This window comes from Cicer arietinum, chromosome 5 (genome assembly GCF_000331145.2).
Source record: "Cicer arietinum cultivar CDC Frontier isolate Library 1 chromosome 5, Cicar.CDCFrontier_v2.0, whole genome shotgun sequence".
In the NCBI taxonomy this organism is placed as follows: domain Eukaryota; kingdom Viridiplantae; phylum Streptophyta; class Magnoliopsida; order Fabales; family Fabaceae; genus Cicer; species Cicer arietinum.
Window position 1 is genome coordinate 3,698,280 of NC_021164.2, and position 14,281 is coordinate 3,712,560.

General features: G+C 31.6%; 1 protein-coding gene and 1 long non-coding RNA gene across 5 annotated transcripts; one reads left to right on the plus strand and one right to left on the minus strand.

The window, feature by feature from the left end:
• Positions 1-429: 429 nt before the first annotated feature.
• Positions 430-10,560, plus strand: LOC101509621 (disease resistance protein At4g27190). Of its 4 annotated transcripts, XM_004499539.4 has the most exons (13): positions 430-721; positions 1,343-1,422; positions 1,969-5,070; positions 5,426-5,965; positions 6,716-7,409; positions 8,221-8,354; positions 8,437-8,535; positions 8,625-8,726; positions 8,836-8,964; positions 9,057-9,137; positions 9,311-9,368; positions 9,465-9,620; positions 9,703-10,560. In XM_004499539.4, exons 3-13 carry the CDS (start codon positions 1,969-1,971, stop codon positions 10,272-10,274), a joined length of 5,667 nt encoding a protein of 1,888 aa, XP_004499596.1. In that variant the 5' UTR covers positions 430-721; positions 1,343-1,422; the 3' UTR covers positions 10,275-10,560. The 4 variants fall into 4 exon arrangements, with proteins under 4 accessions (XP_004499596.1, XP_073224627.1, XP_073224628.1 ...); XM_073368526.1 differs by lacking the exon at positions 8,836-8,964; XM_073368527.1 differs by lacking the exon at positions 5,426-5,965 and having other exon boundaries at positions 431-721.
• LOC140920321 (uncharacterized) lies at positions 8,126-9,548 on the minus strand. Its single transcript, XR_012163142.1, has 2 exons — positions 9,408-9,548; positions 8,126-8,709 (listed from the first exon to the last, which is right to left on the minus strand). It is a non-coding gene; the product is annotated as an uncharacterized lncRNA (long non-coding RNA).
• Positions 10,561-14,281: the final 3,721 nt, after the last annotated feature.

Below are 14,281 nucleotides of genomic sequence, written 5' to 3' on the forward strand. Positions count from 1 at the left end.
TAGCATTGAAAAACACTAATTCCTGGAATTTCCATGTACCATTTTGCTCTGGATATGATGGGTAGCGAAATTTGTTGGCCGGTGTCATCCCAACTTGAATTTCCTAGATAGTCGCATTGATATAATTTCATGTAAGAAATTATACATAACATTAAGTCACTATGAGTTAGATTGACTTCAAAGATTGCATAGAATAAAAAGTGAGTTGGTAAAAGTTGTTTATATTTAGTTAGTTTAAATACATTTATATTTATATAATAAAGTAAGTTTAATAATAAATTCAAACTAAAAATCATTTTTAAACCATAATGAGATAGTTCCTTAATAATTGTGTAAAGTAATTATAAGAGAATTTATTAACTTTTATAAAATAAAATAAAACATGCATAGAAAATAAGACATTAACATATTCTATAATTCACATTTTTCCATGAGATTGTCAGTGCAACCTTTAAACTATTGTCTAGCTAGCTGTAAACTTTCTTAATAATTCACACTTTTCCCCATCAGATTGTTGGTGCAAGACACATGAGTAGTAAGAAACCAAAAAAAAAAAAAAAAGGAAATAGTGTTACGGTCTCTGCTGCTTTTGTTTGCTGCAGAACTTGAATTTGCATCGATCACTACCTTATTCTCTTGATGCTAGCTACTGCAGATTGAAGAAAGGAGAAGATTGTTCATAAAACTTGCGCTACGATGCACTGAAAGTACTCAAAATCAGGTTAAAAATAATCTCATGGTTTCCTTATATTCTGTTTACTTTTTTAGTTTTTTTTGTATGTGTTCCATTTTCATTTTCAGTAGCTAACTAACTAATCTTTATTTATTTTTGTCGTCATACATCTATTGTTGGATGTTCCATACATTGCATAATGTTTTAATACCTCAACTTGATTTTATTTTTTTTCTATAATTATTTAGAGAAATTGACTTGTGTGCATAAGAATGGCCATGTTCTAGCTTCTAAGAAATTTTTTCTCCGGTTATAATTATTTTTTTAACTCAGAGAGACCCTTTCCACTTATTAAGATTTTTTTAGACTAATCGCATAAGATTTCTCTAGTTGCTCAGATTGGTCCTATTTTTCTCGATCCACTAGCATTGTAGTTATATATCAATTATCAAACATAGCATTAAAAGTTCTCTCTACTTGGTAACTACTTTAGGTAACTAATTTTGGCCATACTTAGTTCGAATCCGAAAGGAAAAAAAAAGGCAGCTTTTTAGAGTATGGAGAATGTTGACAAAGCAAAAAGATTTAACCTAGAAATATTTAGTCTCTGCTTCTTTTGATTACTACAGAACTTCAATTGCATTAAACATTACTTTATTCTCTCCGTAGATTGGAGAAAAGGAGAAGATTATTCACAAGACTTGAGCATTTGCTGAAAGCGGTTATTTGTAACTCTGTTGGAAAACAAGGTAAAAATCATATTCAATGGTTGGTTAACATTATTCTGTTTACTTTTACAGTTTTTCTGTTTGAAAATGATTTCCACTTTCAGTCTCCACTGCTTCTGGCTACATGATCAATTTGACACAGCAAGCTAAGTAACTATAAGCAAAAATACTTACAAAATATTGTTGATCTCATTTAATCTATGCAATCCCAATAAAATTTAAGTCTATTGTCAAAATTATCCTCAATCACTAATAAATTGGGTCGTTAGAAATATAAAAAGTTATATTAAATGAGTGTAGTGATTGGAGAAAAATTATTATTTTTTTTTTTATATTTCATTATGGAGGGAGTGATTACTTAACTAACAGCAAAACTACCAAAACAGAAAAAACCAACATAAACAACTACATCTATAATTAAACTACTCTTTTATTTATTTATTTTGGTCATCATACCTTTCATTTTACATTTGTTGCTCGTAAAACTTAGACTAAAAATTAAATAATGTCTATTTGAAGCTTTGTTGAGCATATATGGCTAACTCTGATCTATTGAAATTGATTTAGATGGTGAGTTGCTTGGCTGAATTGGGGAAGACATATGTGGAAAAATTGATAAATAGGGTAACAGCAGAATTACGTTTTGTATTTTGCTTCACATGCATTGCTAAGGAATTCGAAGAAAAAAAACCTGAGTTGGAAGCTGAAAGAAAAACTATGGAGCAACGTGTTCAAGTAGCAGTAAGTGAAGGTAAAGTCATTCGGGCTAATGTTCTTCATTGGATAAAGAAAGTTGATAAGCTGATTCAAGAGAACACCAAAACAAAACAAACATGTTTTTTTGGATTTTGTCCTGATTGCATAGGGCGATATAAAAGGGGAAAGGAGTTGGTAAATATGACAGAGGAGATTAAATCGTCAATAGAAAAGGGAGAAATATTTGAAATTATTGATCTTCCTCAATCTCTTCCAGGTTGTGGTTATTATTCATTGGACTATTACATTCAATTTAAAGGCAGAGAGTCAAAATACAAAGAACTATTGGATGCACTAAAAGATGACAACAACTATATGACCGGATTGCAAGGGATGGGGGGCACCGGAAAAACTACATTGGCCATAAAAGTGGGTAAAGAACTAGAGGAATCTAAAAAACTCGATCATGTCATTGATACAACAGTGTCATTTACTCCTGATATAAAAAAGATTCAAGATGATATTGCTGGACCTCTAGGATTGAAACTCAAAGACTGTAATAACTCAGACCGACCCAAAATACTAAGGAGCAGATTAACAAATGGTGAGAAAATTCTTCTTATTCTGGATGATGTGTGGGATCAAGACACCTCTCTTGATTTTGATAGAATAGGAATTCCAAAACGAGACAATCACAATGGTTGCAGAGTTCTTATAACCACACGTAGTAAACGAATACTCGATACAATGAATTGTGATAAGAAAATTGAATTGGAGATCTTATCTGATGAAGATGCATGGATCATGTTCAAAAATTATGCCGGTATAAATGATAGTTTTTCAAATAGTTTGACCAGTAAGGGACAAAAAATTGCTCGCGAATGCAAAGGATTACCGGTTGCAATTGCAGTAATTGCCAGAAGTTTAAAGGGCCAACAACATCGCAAGCATGAGTGGGATGCGACCTTGAAATCCTTGAAGAAGCATGTGTCCATGCCTAATGTTGATGACGATGTGGTTGGAATTTATAAATGTTTGAAGTTTAGCTATGATTATATGAAGAATAAAAAAGCCAAGGAATTGCTCCTCTTATCTTCTGTATTCCCAGAAGATGAAATAATTTCTGTTGAAATTCTAACTAGACTTGGCATTGGAATGGGCCTTTTTGGGGAGGATTATCGCAGCTACAATGATACCCGAATCGAAGTAGTTGTTGCCAAAAATAAACTCATAGATTCTTGTTTGTTGTTGGATGTCGTTGATACCGAAAACAAAGAAAATGTCAAAATGCATGATTTAGTTCGTGATGCGGCTCAATGGATAGCGAACAAAGAGATTTGGGATGTAAATTTATCTATAAAAGATCAAAAGTTATTGGTTCAAAAAGAAATAAATATTAAATATTTATTTTGTAAAGGGAAGGACATGGATTTGTTTTCTTGTAAATTTGAGTGCTCCAAACTTGAGACTCTAATTGTTGACATAGATAGTGAAGGCCAGGAATGTATCGAAGTCCCAAATTCTTTCTTTGAAAATATTTTCAAGCTTCGAGTTTTATACTTTAAAAGTACTGACAAAGTGAACTTTCTATCATTACCACAATCAATTCAGTCATTGACGAATATTCGATCTTTGTTGGTTGAAGGAGTGGATTTAGGTGACATCTCTATTTTGGGAAAGCTACCAAGTCTTGAGACTCTTGATTTGAATTTATGCACAATCAATGAATTGCCATTTGAAATTACAAAATTGGGGAAATTTAAATTGTTGAACTTGGATACTTGTGTTATTCGAAGGAATAATCTGTTTGAAGTCATTGAAAAATGCTCATCACTGGAAGAGTTGTATTTCAAATATAGTTTTAACAATTTTTGTCGAGAAATAACCATACCCGAGTTGCAAAAGTTTCATATTTATAACGACTGGGGTAGAATGAAATATTCACAATCAAAATATGTAAATTTTTGTGCTAGTGATGCATGTTATTTTTCAGAAACAACACTCAATTATTTCATGCGAACCACAGAGTTTCTTCGACTAAAAGGAATTAAGAGGGGATGGAGAAATCTCATGCCTGAGATTGTTCCTATAGATCTAGGTATGAATGATCTTGTTGAGCTTCATTTGAGTTCTATTTCACAGTTACAGTGTCTCATTAAAACTATTGGTTCTCAAGTACCAAATGTATTGTCCAAATTGGTTGTACTAAGCTTGGATATGATGGAAAATTTGGAAGAACTATTCAATGGTTCCTTATCCTTTGACTCTTTGAAGAATTTAGAGAGGCTATCAGTGATGGAGTGTAAAAAATTTCAAAGATTTTTTAATTGCAAGCTAAATCTATGCAATTTGAAGACCTTGATACTAAAGCAATGTCCAATGTTGGTTTCCCTATTTCCATTGATGTCTCAGAATCTGGTGCAACTAGAGAAATTGGAAATAACTGATTGTGAGGAACTGAAAAACATAATAGATGTTAAAAGAGAGGAGGAATCAAGAGAAGAAATAGACGATGGTGATAATGATAACAAGAGGCACGGCTCGATTTTTCCAAAACTAAAAGTTCTTGATATTGAGGGATGTCACCGATTAGAATCGATAATTCCCTTCCTCTCTTCTCAAGATTTTCCAGTACTAGAAGCTATCTCAATAAAAAGATGTGATGGGCTAAAATACATATTTAGCCAATACCAACATGTTGAACTTAAGTCACTAAAACAAATGGAGCTCTTTCTATTACCAAGTTTCATAGACATTTTTCCGAAATGCTATGATTCCATGTCTTTGCTTGTGAATGAGTCATGTTCCACTTCCAGAGATGGTTTCAAGGCACAAATACAATTGGACCCTATCAAATGCAATATCTTCTCTTGGCCTTATTTATGTTGTCGTGGTGATAAATTTGGGAGTTCGTCAACAACTAGAATTCCATTGGTTTCTGAGGATCAACCACAGGAGTACTCAATCACATCGGTAACCCTCTCACCTTTCGGGTTTATTGTGATACTTTATCTTTTTAATGTGTATCTTGTATATTATTTGATAGCTTTTATGCATATTTAGCATCCCAAACTTGAAGATTTCTATTATAAGTTGAATATGTTTTGAAGTGTTCCAAACACTTCGATGCACTAAATTTATTATAGATAATGTAAGCCTATCTTTAGGACTTATAAAAGAAAAATTTATTATAGATAATGTAAGGCTATCTTTAGGACTTATAATAGAAACGTTATAACTTATATGTTTGCATTTATATAAGTTGTATGCACACGTAAGGAATGTTTAGTATGATTTTTAGTTCCTTTACATTGGGATTACATTACAGGTATCAAATTCACACAATCTTCATATATGGGAACGTGCTCAATGTCTTTCGGTACACCCACATTTCATGTGCAATATTAAAAACATTGTGCTGTTTCAAATTTTGAAGATAAAATCGGTGTTTATCCTGTCTGTTGCTCCAAGAATGTTGGAAACTTTGACAATTACAAATTGTGATGAATTGAAGCACATAGTGATAGACACCGAAGATCACGACAGTAGTGGCAATAATTGGGGCAATGTCTTCCCTACATTGAAAAGGCTCCACGTTCAAAAGTGCATGCAATTGGAATACATATTTGGACACTACACTAATGACCATCAAAATCACACTGAGATTCACCTTCATCTTCCAGCATTGCAATATCTCAATATTTGCAATCTGTCAAGTTTAGTCGCTATGTGTCCCAAACAATATCGCCCAACATTTCCATCTTTAAAAGAACTTGAACTAAAAAATTGCTCCCAAGTTGATATTAAATCTATCGGTGATTTCATTATTCATTCGGTTTCAAAATCTCAAGACAGTACAATTATGAAGGTATCTCTTTTTTCTTATATATTTTTTGTTTGCCAAATTAATCAATGATTTCATTCTTACTCGAAGAATGTCATTGGATTGCAATTGATAACTACTTAGTGGAAAAAACTTGAAATGGGAATGTCACATTTGTTCCAATAGAATCAATATTTGTGCGGTGTTGGTGAATCGTGTTAAGATAGTAGTTCCAAGCAAGATCTAAGTCTCATAAGTGCTTGGTTTTTTTAGTAGTGTCTTGATACTTTAGAATGTATCTCTAGGAAATAGATTGTGGCATAATATGTCCCTGTATTCTGTGGTTATGTCAATTATTCTTGTCACATTTTTTATTGTAATTGATTAGGTTCCAGGATTTATATATCTCATTTTCTATTTTGAAAACAAATTATAACATAATCACTCAATAGCCTCACCTCAAGATGTTCTGAAGGCTTTGATGAAAATGTTTATTTTTTCAACTTCTGTGTGTGTTTAACTATTTTATGAAAATGTTTATATTTCTATTTTAATAATGAATATACATTTTTTTACATCATTTCATATAAAAATAATGGAACCAAGAAAATATCTAACTAACTTGACAAATCATTTTCAATGTATAATTTTTTTTATAAAATGGAAGTTTAATTTCCTGTAATTTAAGAATATAATTTTAAACGAGATCTTATTTAATTTTAAAAATGTCTTTTTTACTGAATTTTAGAAATGTTATTATGATACAACTAATTTATTTTGTGTACATACTCGTAGGAATTGAGCGTGAAACATTTTATTCCTTTGGAAAGTCTGAGGGTAGATAACTTCAAAGCAGAAAATTTATTTTGTCTCAATGAAATGGATGGGCAACCAATGAACTTAAGGTTGCAAAAGATTCAGTTATCTGATATGCATAATATGAAGTACCTTTTTGGGGGACCCAAAAATTCTTTTGTCCTAAAAAACCTTACAAAGATAATAATCATACGATGTGAAATATTGGAAGTACTTTTCTCCACTTCTATTATAAGATGCCTATCAAAATTAGTTTTTCTAAGAATAGAAGAATGCAAGGAGTTGAAACATATCATTGAAGATGACTTGCAGAATCAAAACATGTTGAATTCCTTCCCAAAGCTAAAAGTACTTGTTGTAGTAAAGTGCTGCAAGTTGAAATATGTCTTTCCGGTCTCCATATGTAAAGAGTTTCTTGAGCTAGAGGCACTAGTAATAACAAAAGCACTTGAATTGGAGGAAATATTCAAAAGTGAAGGTGATCAAAAAGTCAAGATTCCAAAACTAAATTTTATAGTATTTGACAAACTACCAAGCCTCTTCTTCACCCAAGGAATTCAATTTCAGACAACAAAAAATCGTTTTGTACGAAATTGTCGAAAACTCTCTTCGTGTTTAGAATCTACTCCCTACAAGATCGTTGAAATTTATAAATTTTTCGTACGAAACACAGGTACACATTATACCCAATATTTTTTAACTACATATCATGTCGTGTTTATAAAATATTTTGATAATTGTGTTTATTTTTTGTAATTCTTCTTATTTATAAATGTGTATATAGACAGTTGTACACTACCACAAAGTTCTTTACAATAGAAACAAATATATGTTACTTTTTATTTGAATATATACTTTCTCAAGTTGATCGAAATGTAGACAGTTTGAGTTTTACAAATATATATGTCTGTGTATGTGTGTGTGTGTAATTTTAATTGTTTATCTGAAATAGACTTACTTGATTAATGCCCGACTTTCTAGATACATTTGTCAAAATTTTCTTGAGAATTTATTCTTTAACTTTTTCCCTCGGCATTTCTTACCAAGTATTAGGAGTCCCTCTGCATTTCTTACCAAGTACTAATAGAGAATATATATGTCTCTCTAGATATAGCTTTTTCAAAAAATATTACGATAATGTCAAAGATGTCATATAGTCATTTGTTTTATCTTTACCAACCAATTATATGTGTTTTAATATTTAAAAAATTAAACTAGTTGGTTGAAGAATATAACAAATTATCTAAAGTAGAAATGTGCATGAATAAGTGTTTTTGAAAATGCAAGAGCACATAGAGTTACCTATATACTTAGAGATGCTTTATGAAAGTGGTAAAATTTTAATTATTAGGCATAGACAGATAAATAATTGTACATCTAGTTAACATCTTGATTTTATTGTTGTGCTCATGAGTTTCTGTTTTTTTTTTTTTCTGAGGAAATGTTATGCTTATGAGTTACTATCTAATAATATTTTGCTATAGATCGTGAAACATATAAAAACGTATTTCAACAATTACAAGAAGAGTCCGATGGTAGCGATAGTGGTAATGAAAGTCCAAGTGCAGAAACCACTGAAGATTTTGATGGTGGGATTGAAGTTGAAGCGGCATCACAGGTCAATACCATTCTATTTACTCACACCTGAATACAATCACCATGACAATGTCTTTGAATCAAACATACTATTTTTTGTGCAGATACAAATGAAACTCACACCAGAAGCAGAGCATGAATTTGTTGAAAATGTTCCGGATTTAGAGATACCATCAATAGCAATATTACCAACAAATTCAAAAGTAATTTGCAGGCCATATCAAATTTCCTCTCCATAAACTCATTCAATAGTCTACGACTTTGGTAATGAATGCATCTGTTCTTAATACAGGAGTTGGTGAATGAACAATCAACGAATCAACAGTGCTTGATGAACCAGCAACATCCACTTGGAGAAATTGATACTACCGCCAAACCTTCTCAAGGAAATAATGTAAATATAGTATCACCTTATTGTGCATATAAATCTAAAAAGAAATAGATATATTTCAAGTGCTTCTTAAAAATACACTACAGCTTATTTACATTTTCCTGCTACACAGTGTTTGAAAGAAATAGAGGACCAAAATATTCAAGAGGGTTATACACCAGAAAAAACTGTTGCTGCAACTATGTCTACCATTTCAGAAACGAGAAATGGACCTATACAATTAATTTCTCCTAAAAAAAAGGCATATCCCCTATTTTGCATGTTTTCTTTGACTTTTTAATTTAGGAATTGAATTTTACTACCAACTTAAACTTCCTTTTAATTTTTATGCAGTGTGTTGAAGAAGGAACTGCATTAGCAAATGCCAACACAATAACACCCTCAACTCATTTAGAATTAGTCAATTCATCAAAGGTAACCTAGTTTTCAAGCATGTTCTATTAGTTTCAAAAATTGATTCTTATTTCTTTCTATGATAAAGTTAGGCTTTTTAAAACTAAATATATATTTTTAATATAGTGAGGCTAATCGTATAAAAATTAATATTTTGGATATGTTAATATCATTTTTTATTTGAATATGTGTAGGAACAAGATGTTGATGTTAGATACTCTGTGGAAACTGCCAAGACTAATGATGATCAAGGTGAAGATTCTTTGGATAAATTTTATTTTCTTATGTTACCTCACCACCCTTTTGATTTTTGAAGTTGAACTCTCTCCACTTCCACCTTTTGTTCAGTTTCTCTAAATGATGCTGCTGTTGGGAAAGTAACCTCAACTATTGAGGAACAGTTTCCTAAGGATGATGAATTTAGAGTTTCAAAATCTAAGCCCTCTCCAAGCAATAGCATTCCTTTGCCTCTTGCATTTCAGACTCCTTCCACGCCTTCTAAAGGTATTTACTCCCTTAATTTTATTTTTAATCATTTTGTCTTATTTCTTTGGAGAGTCTTAACTAGTTTTTTCTTCTCTATTAGGGAACCCTTCTCAAATAGTGAAAGATTTAAGTTCTCCTTCTCTTGTCACAAGGGAGCTTGAGGAACTGGTATCCAAGAAGCATTTGGATTACCAAAACTTGTCTTTGTTGACTGATTTTCTTGTTAAGCATCCTTCATGTCTTTTAAGGGACACCTCACTTAGTAACCGATACAAGGGTTATGCATATCACTGCCTAGCTGAGCTATTGAAATTCCTCCAAACCCGCAGTGTGTTGGATGTTTTAGGTTCAGGCCACTCTGTATTTGTTGAGTTAATACAAGATGCGCGCAGATTTGCTTTTGATAAGAATTGGTTGGATGGTGTCGAAAAGCGCGCTTTGTTTCCCGATTTGCAATTCTCTCAAGATGCATTCCAAAAGTTATTGGATTCCAAGAAACAGGTTACCAAGGATGTTGAAGATATGCGTTGGAAGATTGACGTTTTAGCTAAACAAATGGATGTTTTTAACCATCAATTGACCTCATCTGAAGCTGTTTTGGAGAGTATCATTCAACAGGAGACACAAATTTTAGAAACTAAGGCTGCTTTAAGTGCCCCTCTTGGCTATTAGACTATTTTTCCTTGCATTCTCTTACTGCTATATCTTTTATTGTTAGTGTTTTTATCCTTGAAGCTTGAATAGTCTCTCATAGCACGTTCTGTATGCAGAGGAAATATTGATTTATAGCTTTTACCGAATTGAGTGGATCAACCATGTTTGGTTATGTGTGGCCTCTAAAGCTCATATAACCTTTCATGATATTTGATGTGTGGTGTGAAACTTGTTAGAATTATCCGTAGTGAACATTTAAGAACTTGCTTACCTGTTTTCATGAAATTTGTAGCTTTCAAGATAAGATTTGTGCGTGCATATATTAAAAGTATTGTGTTTGAATGTTTCAGTGAAAAGTAGGCTTATCTTGATAAACTTGGTTTTCCCATGCATAATTTTTCACTGTTTAAGTTTACCAAGTTTGTTTTCCAGTGATTCTTTCCTAGAGGAAATTAATTATAACTGAAAATAAATTTGAACCATGGGTTATCATAATTCTGAAAAAGAGAGTAGCATTAATAATTTATGTCTCTCATAGGATATGTGATCACAATTATTGTACATTATCTATTTTTTAGTGTTGTTAATTAATGCAAAGTTTATCCCCAACTAAATGGACGGTGAGAAAAGAAATTTTAACACAATGAACAACAATAGATTCAGACCTAATGGGTACCCGCAAAAAAAACCCATAATGGGTAAAGTAAAAACCTGCATAATGGGTATGGGTACAAGGACGAGTAATTATCTACAAAATTAAACGGATATGAGTACAAGTACTATAATACCCACCCCGCCCTGCACCCGTACTTATATAAATATATTATTTACTTATTTATTATATTAGTGTTTAGTTTAATTAATTGTTTTCTTTTATATTTTAACATCTATTAATATCATTGGACCACTACAATATTTATAATTGAAAGATAAACGTTTGCAAACTTTTTAAGAATTTTATTATGATGAATATGTAAATAATTGTGATTTTATAACTAAGAGTTATGTCTTATTAATCATGACTTTATAATTATACTTGCAACTTCCTATCAATTGTTTTTACGGATCTCGAATAATATTGTCGTAGAACTTGCAACTTCATAAATTATTATTATGAATATTAGAATGTGTATTGTAACGAGTGCTCAGTTGAATTGTTTTGAGTTAAAAAATATTTTGGTTTATAATACTTTATGATTGGAGTTAAAATATTTGAATAATTTTTAAATTTAATCACAACTAAATCATTTATTTATCGATATATTTTAGTTAAAGTGTGAGTAATAGGTATGGGTACGGGTACTTAGGTACCTAGAGGGTAAGGGTACGAGTATTAAAATTGATACCAAGAGGGTACGGGTAGGGATGGCAATTAGACCCATACCCAGTGGGTACCCGCAAAAAACCCACAATGGGTAGAGTAAAAACCCGCATAATGGGCATGGGAATGAGGACATGTAATTACCCGCAAAATTAAGCGGGTTTGGGTGCGGGTACGGGTACTATAGTACCCGCCCCGCACCCGCACTTATATAAATATATTATTTATTTATTTAGTTATTTATTTATTTATTATATTAGTGTTTAGTTTAATTAATTGATCTATTAATATCATTGGACCATTACAATATTTATAATTGAAACATAAATGTTTGCAAATTTTTTAAGAATCTGATTATGATAAATAGGTAAATAATTGTGATTTTATAACTAATAGTTATATCTTATTAATCGTGACTTTATAATTATACTTGCAACTTTGTATCAATTATCTCAGATAATATTGTCGTATGACTTGCAACTTCACAAAATATTATTATGGATATTTAAATATGTATTATAACAAGTTTTCATTTGAAATGTTTTGAGTTAGAAAATATTTTGGTTTATAATATTTTATGATTGGATTTAAGATATTTGAATAATTTTTAAATTTAATCACAATAATGTTATTTATTTATCGATTTTTTTTAGTTAAAGTGTGGATAACGGGTATGAGTACGGGCACTTAAGTACCCGGAGGGTAAGGGTACGGGTATTAAATTTGATACCCAAGTGGGTACATATACGTGTATGAGTATTTTTTTAAATCGCGGATATGGAGACGGGTACTATAGTACCATACCCAAACACTACCCATTGTCATCCCTAAGTACGGGCACAAATATGAGTATTTTTTAAAATTGCGAGTATGAAGACGGGTACTATAGTACCCTATCCAAATTCTACCAATTGCCATCCCTAAACCACAGTTAATGGATTCTACGAATTTATTTGCTACTAATATGACGTTGAAGGACATCACCTCTTATCTTCTTTTTAATGTTCAATACCATCAGTCCCACGATTGTGAAATAAATAAATAAAGTGTATGATACATGTGATTATGAAAACAAATGTTAAAAATATAATGTCATTGAATTACCACTTCATTCATCCTAAAGTTAAGTGGATATGTGGTATGTAAATTCCCAAAGTCGTATGGGCTAAGTGGATTGTTAGAGAATCTTTCAGGAAAAATTTATTCTATATCTCTAAAAAAAATTTAAAATGTCAAAAATATCTTCAATTTTTTTTAAGCGCATCCAGATTCAGTGAAGTTGTTGAATTTGTTTTCGATTGTGTTGATTATGGACAGTACCTACAAAACCAATAAATACAGAATGCCATTACTTAAAATTGTTGGTATGACATCAGAGTTGTAGACTTTTTATGAACATCAAGTGATCGAAAGCGATTCCATAAGGCATTCATCTCAGTAGACATATCCAACTCTGATCCATCTTTTGTGTCTTGGGTGATTTCACATTCCATGCTTAATTTTCTCCATTGAATATGCACAGAATCTAGAGGAATTGGTTCATCCATCAATTTATATTGTCCCAATTCATAAGCACAAGGTAACCCGTATGTCATTCTGAGAGAGCACCCACATACAGATTTGTCAGTACCCACCCACTCAACTTTGTCGTATTCTTCACCAATATGTCTTTGAGTTTCTCTTGATACAAATGTATTCAATCTCTGATAAAATGGATTTTTGTGTTCATGCTCTTCATCATAAAAACTTTTTTGAAACGAGTCCCTGATTTTTTTATGTTGCAACCTTATCATGTTGTTCATAGCCTCCCAACATTTACACATATCACCCATGCTGTTTTCCAACATTAACTTCAGTTTCCAGTGAGTTGACTCAACCTTATAATAAAATTTTACAGTCACATTGGAAAATATAATACAATTCAACAATATATAATAAAATTACATTACATACCTGTTAGTCGTTGTGTTCCCCAAATGCATCACTTGATTTGTCCATGCTTCAACAAATCTTTCCTTATGTGGAGTCAACCAAGTTTCTTTCACATAATCAACAAACACTTTAGTATCAACACATGATTGGTCAAACATGTGCAAGCGCATGATATACTTTTTTTTTTTATCACTACAATACATAATGTCTTTCCACATATTCAATACCGACTCTTGTCTATCCTTTAAGACATATTGCTTGCATTTTGCTCCAACATTTTTGTCAATATGAAATTGACAAAGTAAATTAACAGCATGTGGAAATACAATGCCAACTGCATTCATTAACGCAAGATCTCTGTCTGTCACAATTACTTGAGGAAATTTATTTTGTGTAACAAACAAATCTCTTAGTTTCTCTATTGCCCAACAAAAGTTTTCTTCCCTCTCACATTCCAAATAAGCAAATCCAACTACAAATGTCTTCTCAGTTGATGTCATACCAACAATTTTAAGTAATGGCATTCTGTATTTATTGGTTTTGTAGGTACTGTCCATAATCAACACAATCGAAAACAAATTCAACAACTTCACTGAATCTGGATGCGCTTAAAAAAAATTGAAGATATTTTTGGCATTTTGAATTTTTTTTAGAGATATAGGATAAGTAGATTCTTCTGTTTTGTTAATTTATTTAATTTTTCTAGTTAAAGATGAAGGATGAATCTCCAATGTCAGACATTGCACCAGGTTGGAAGCAATATCGCACCGAT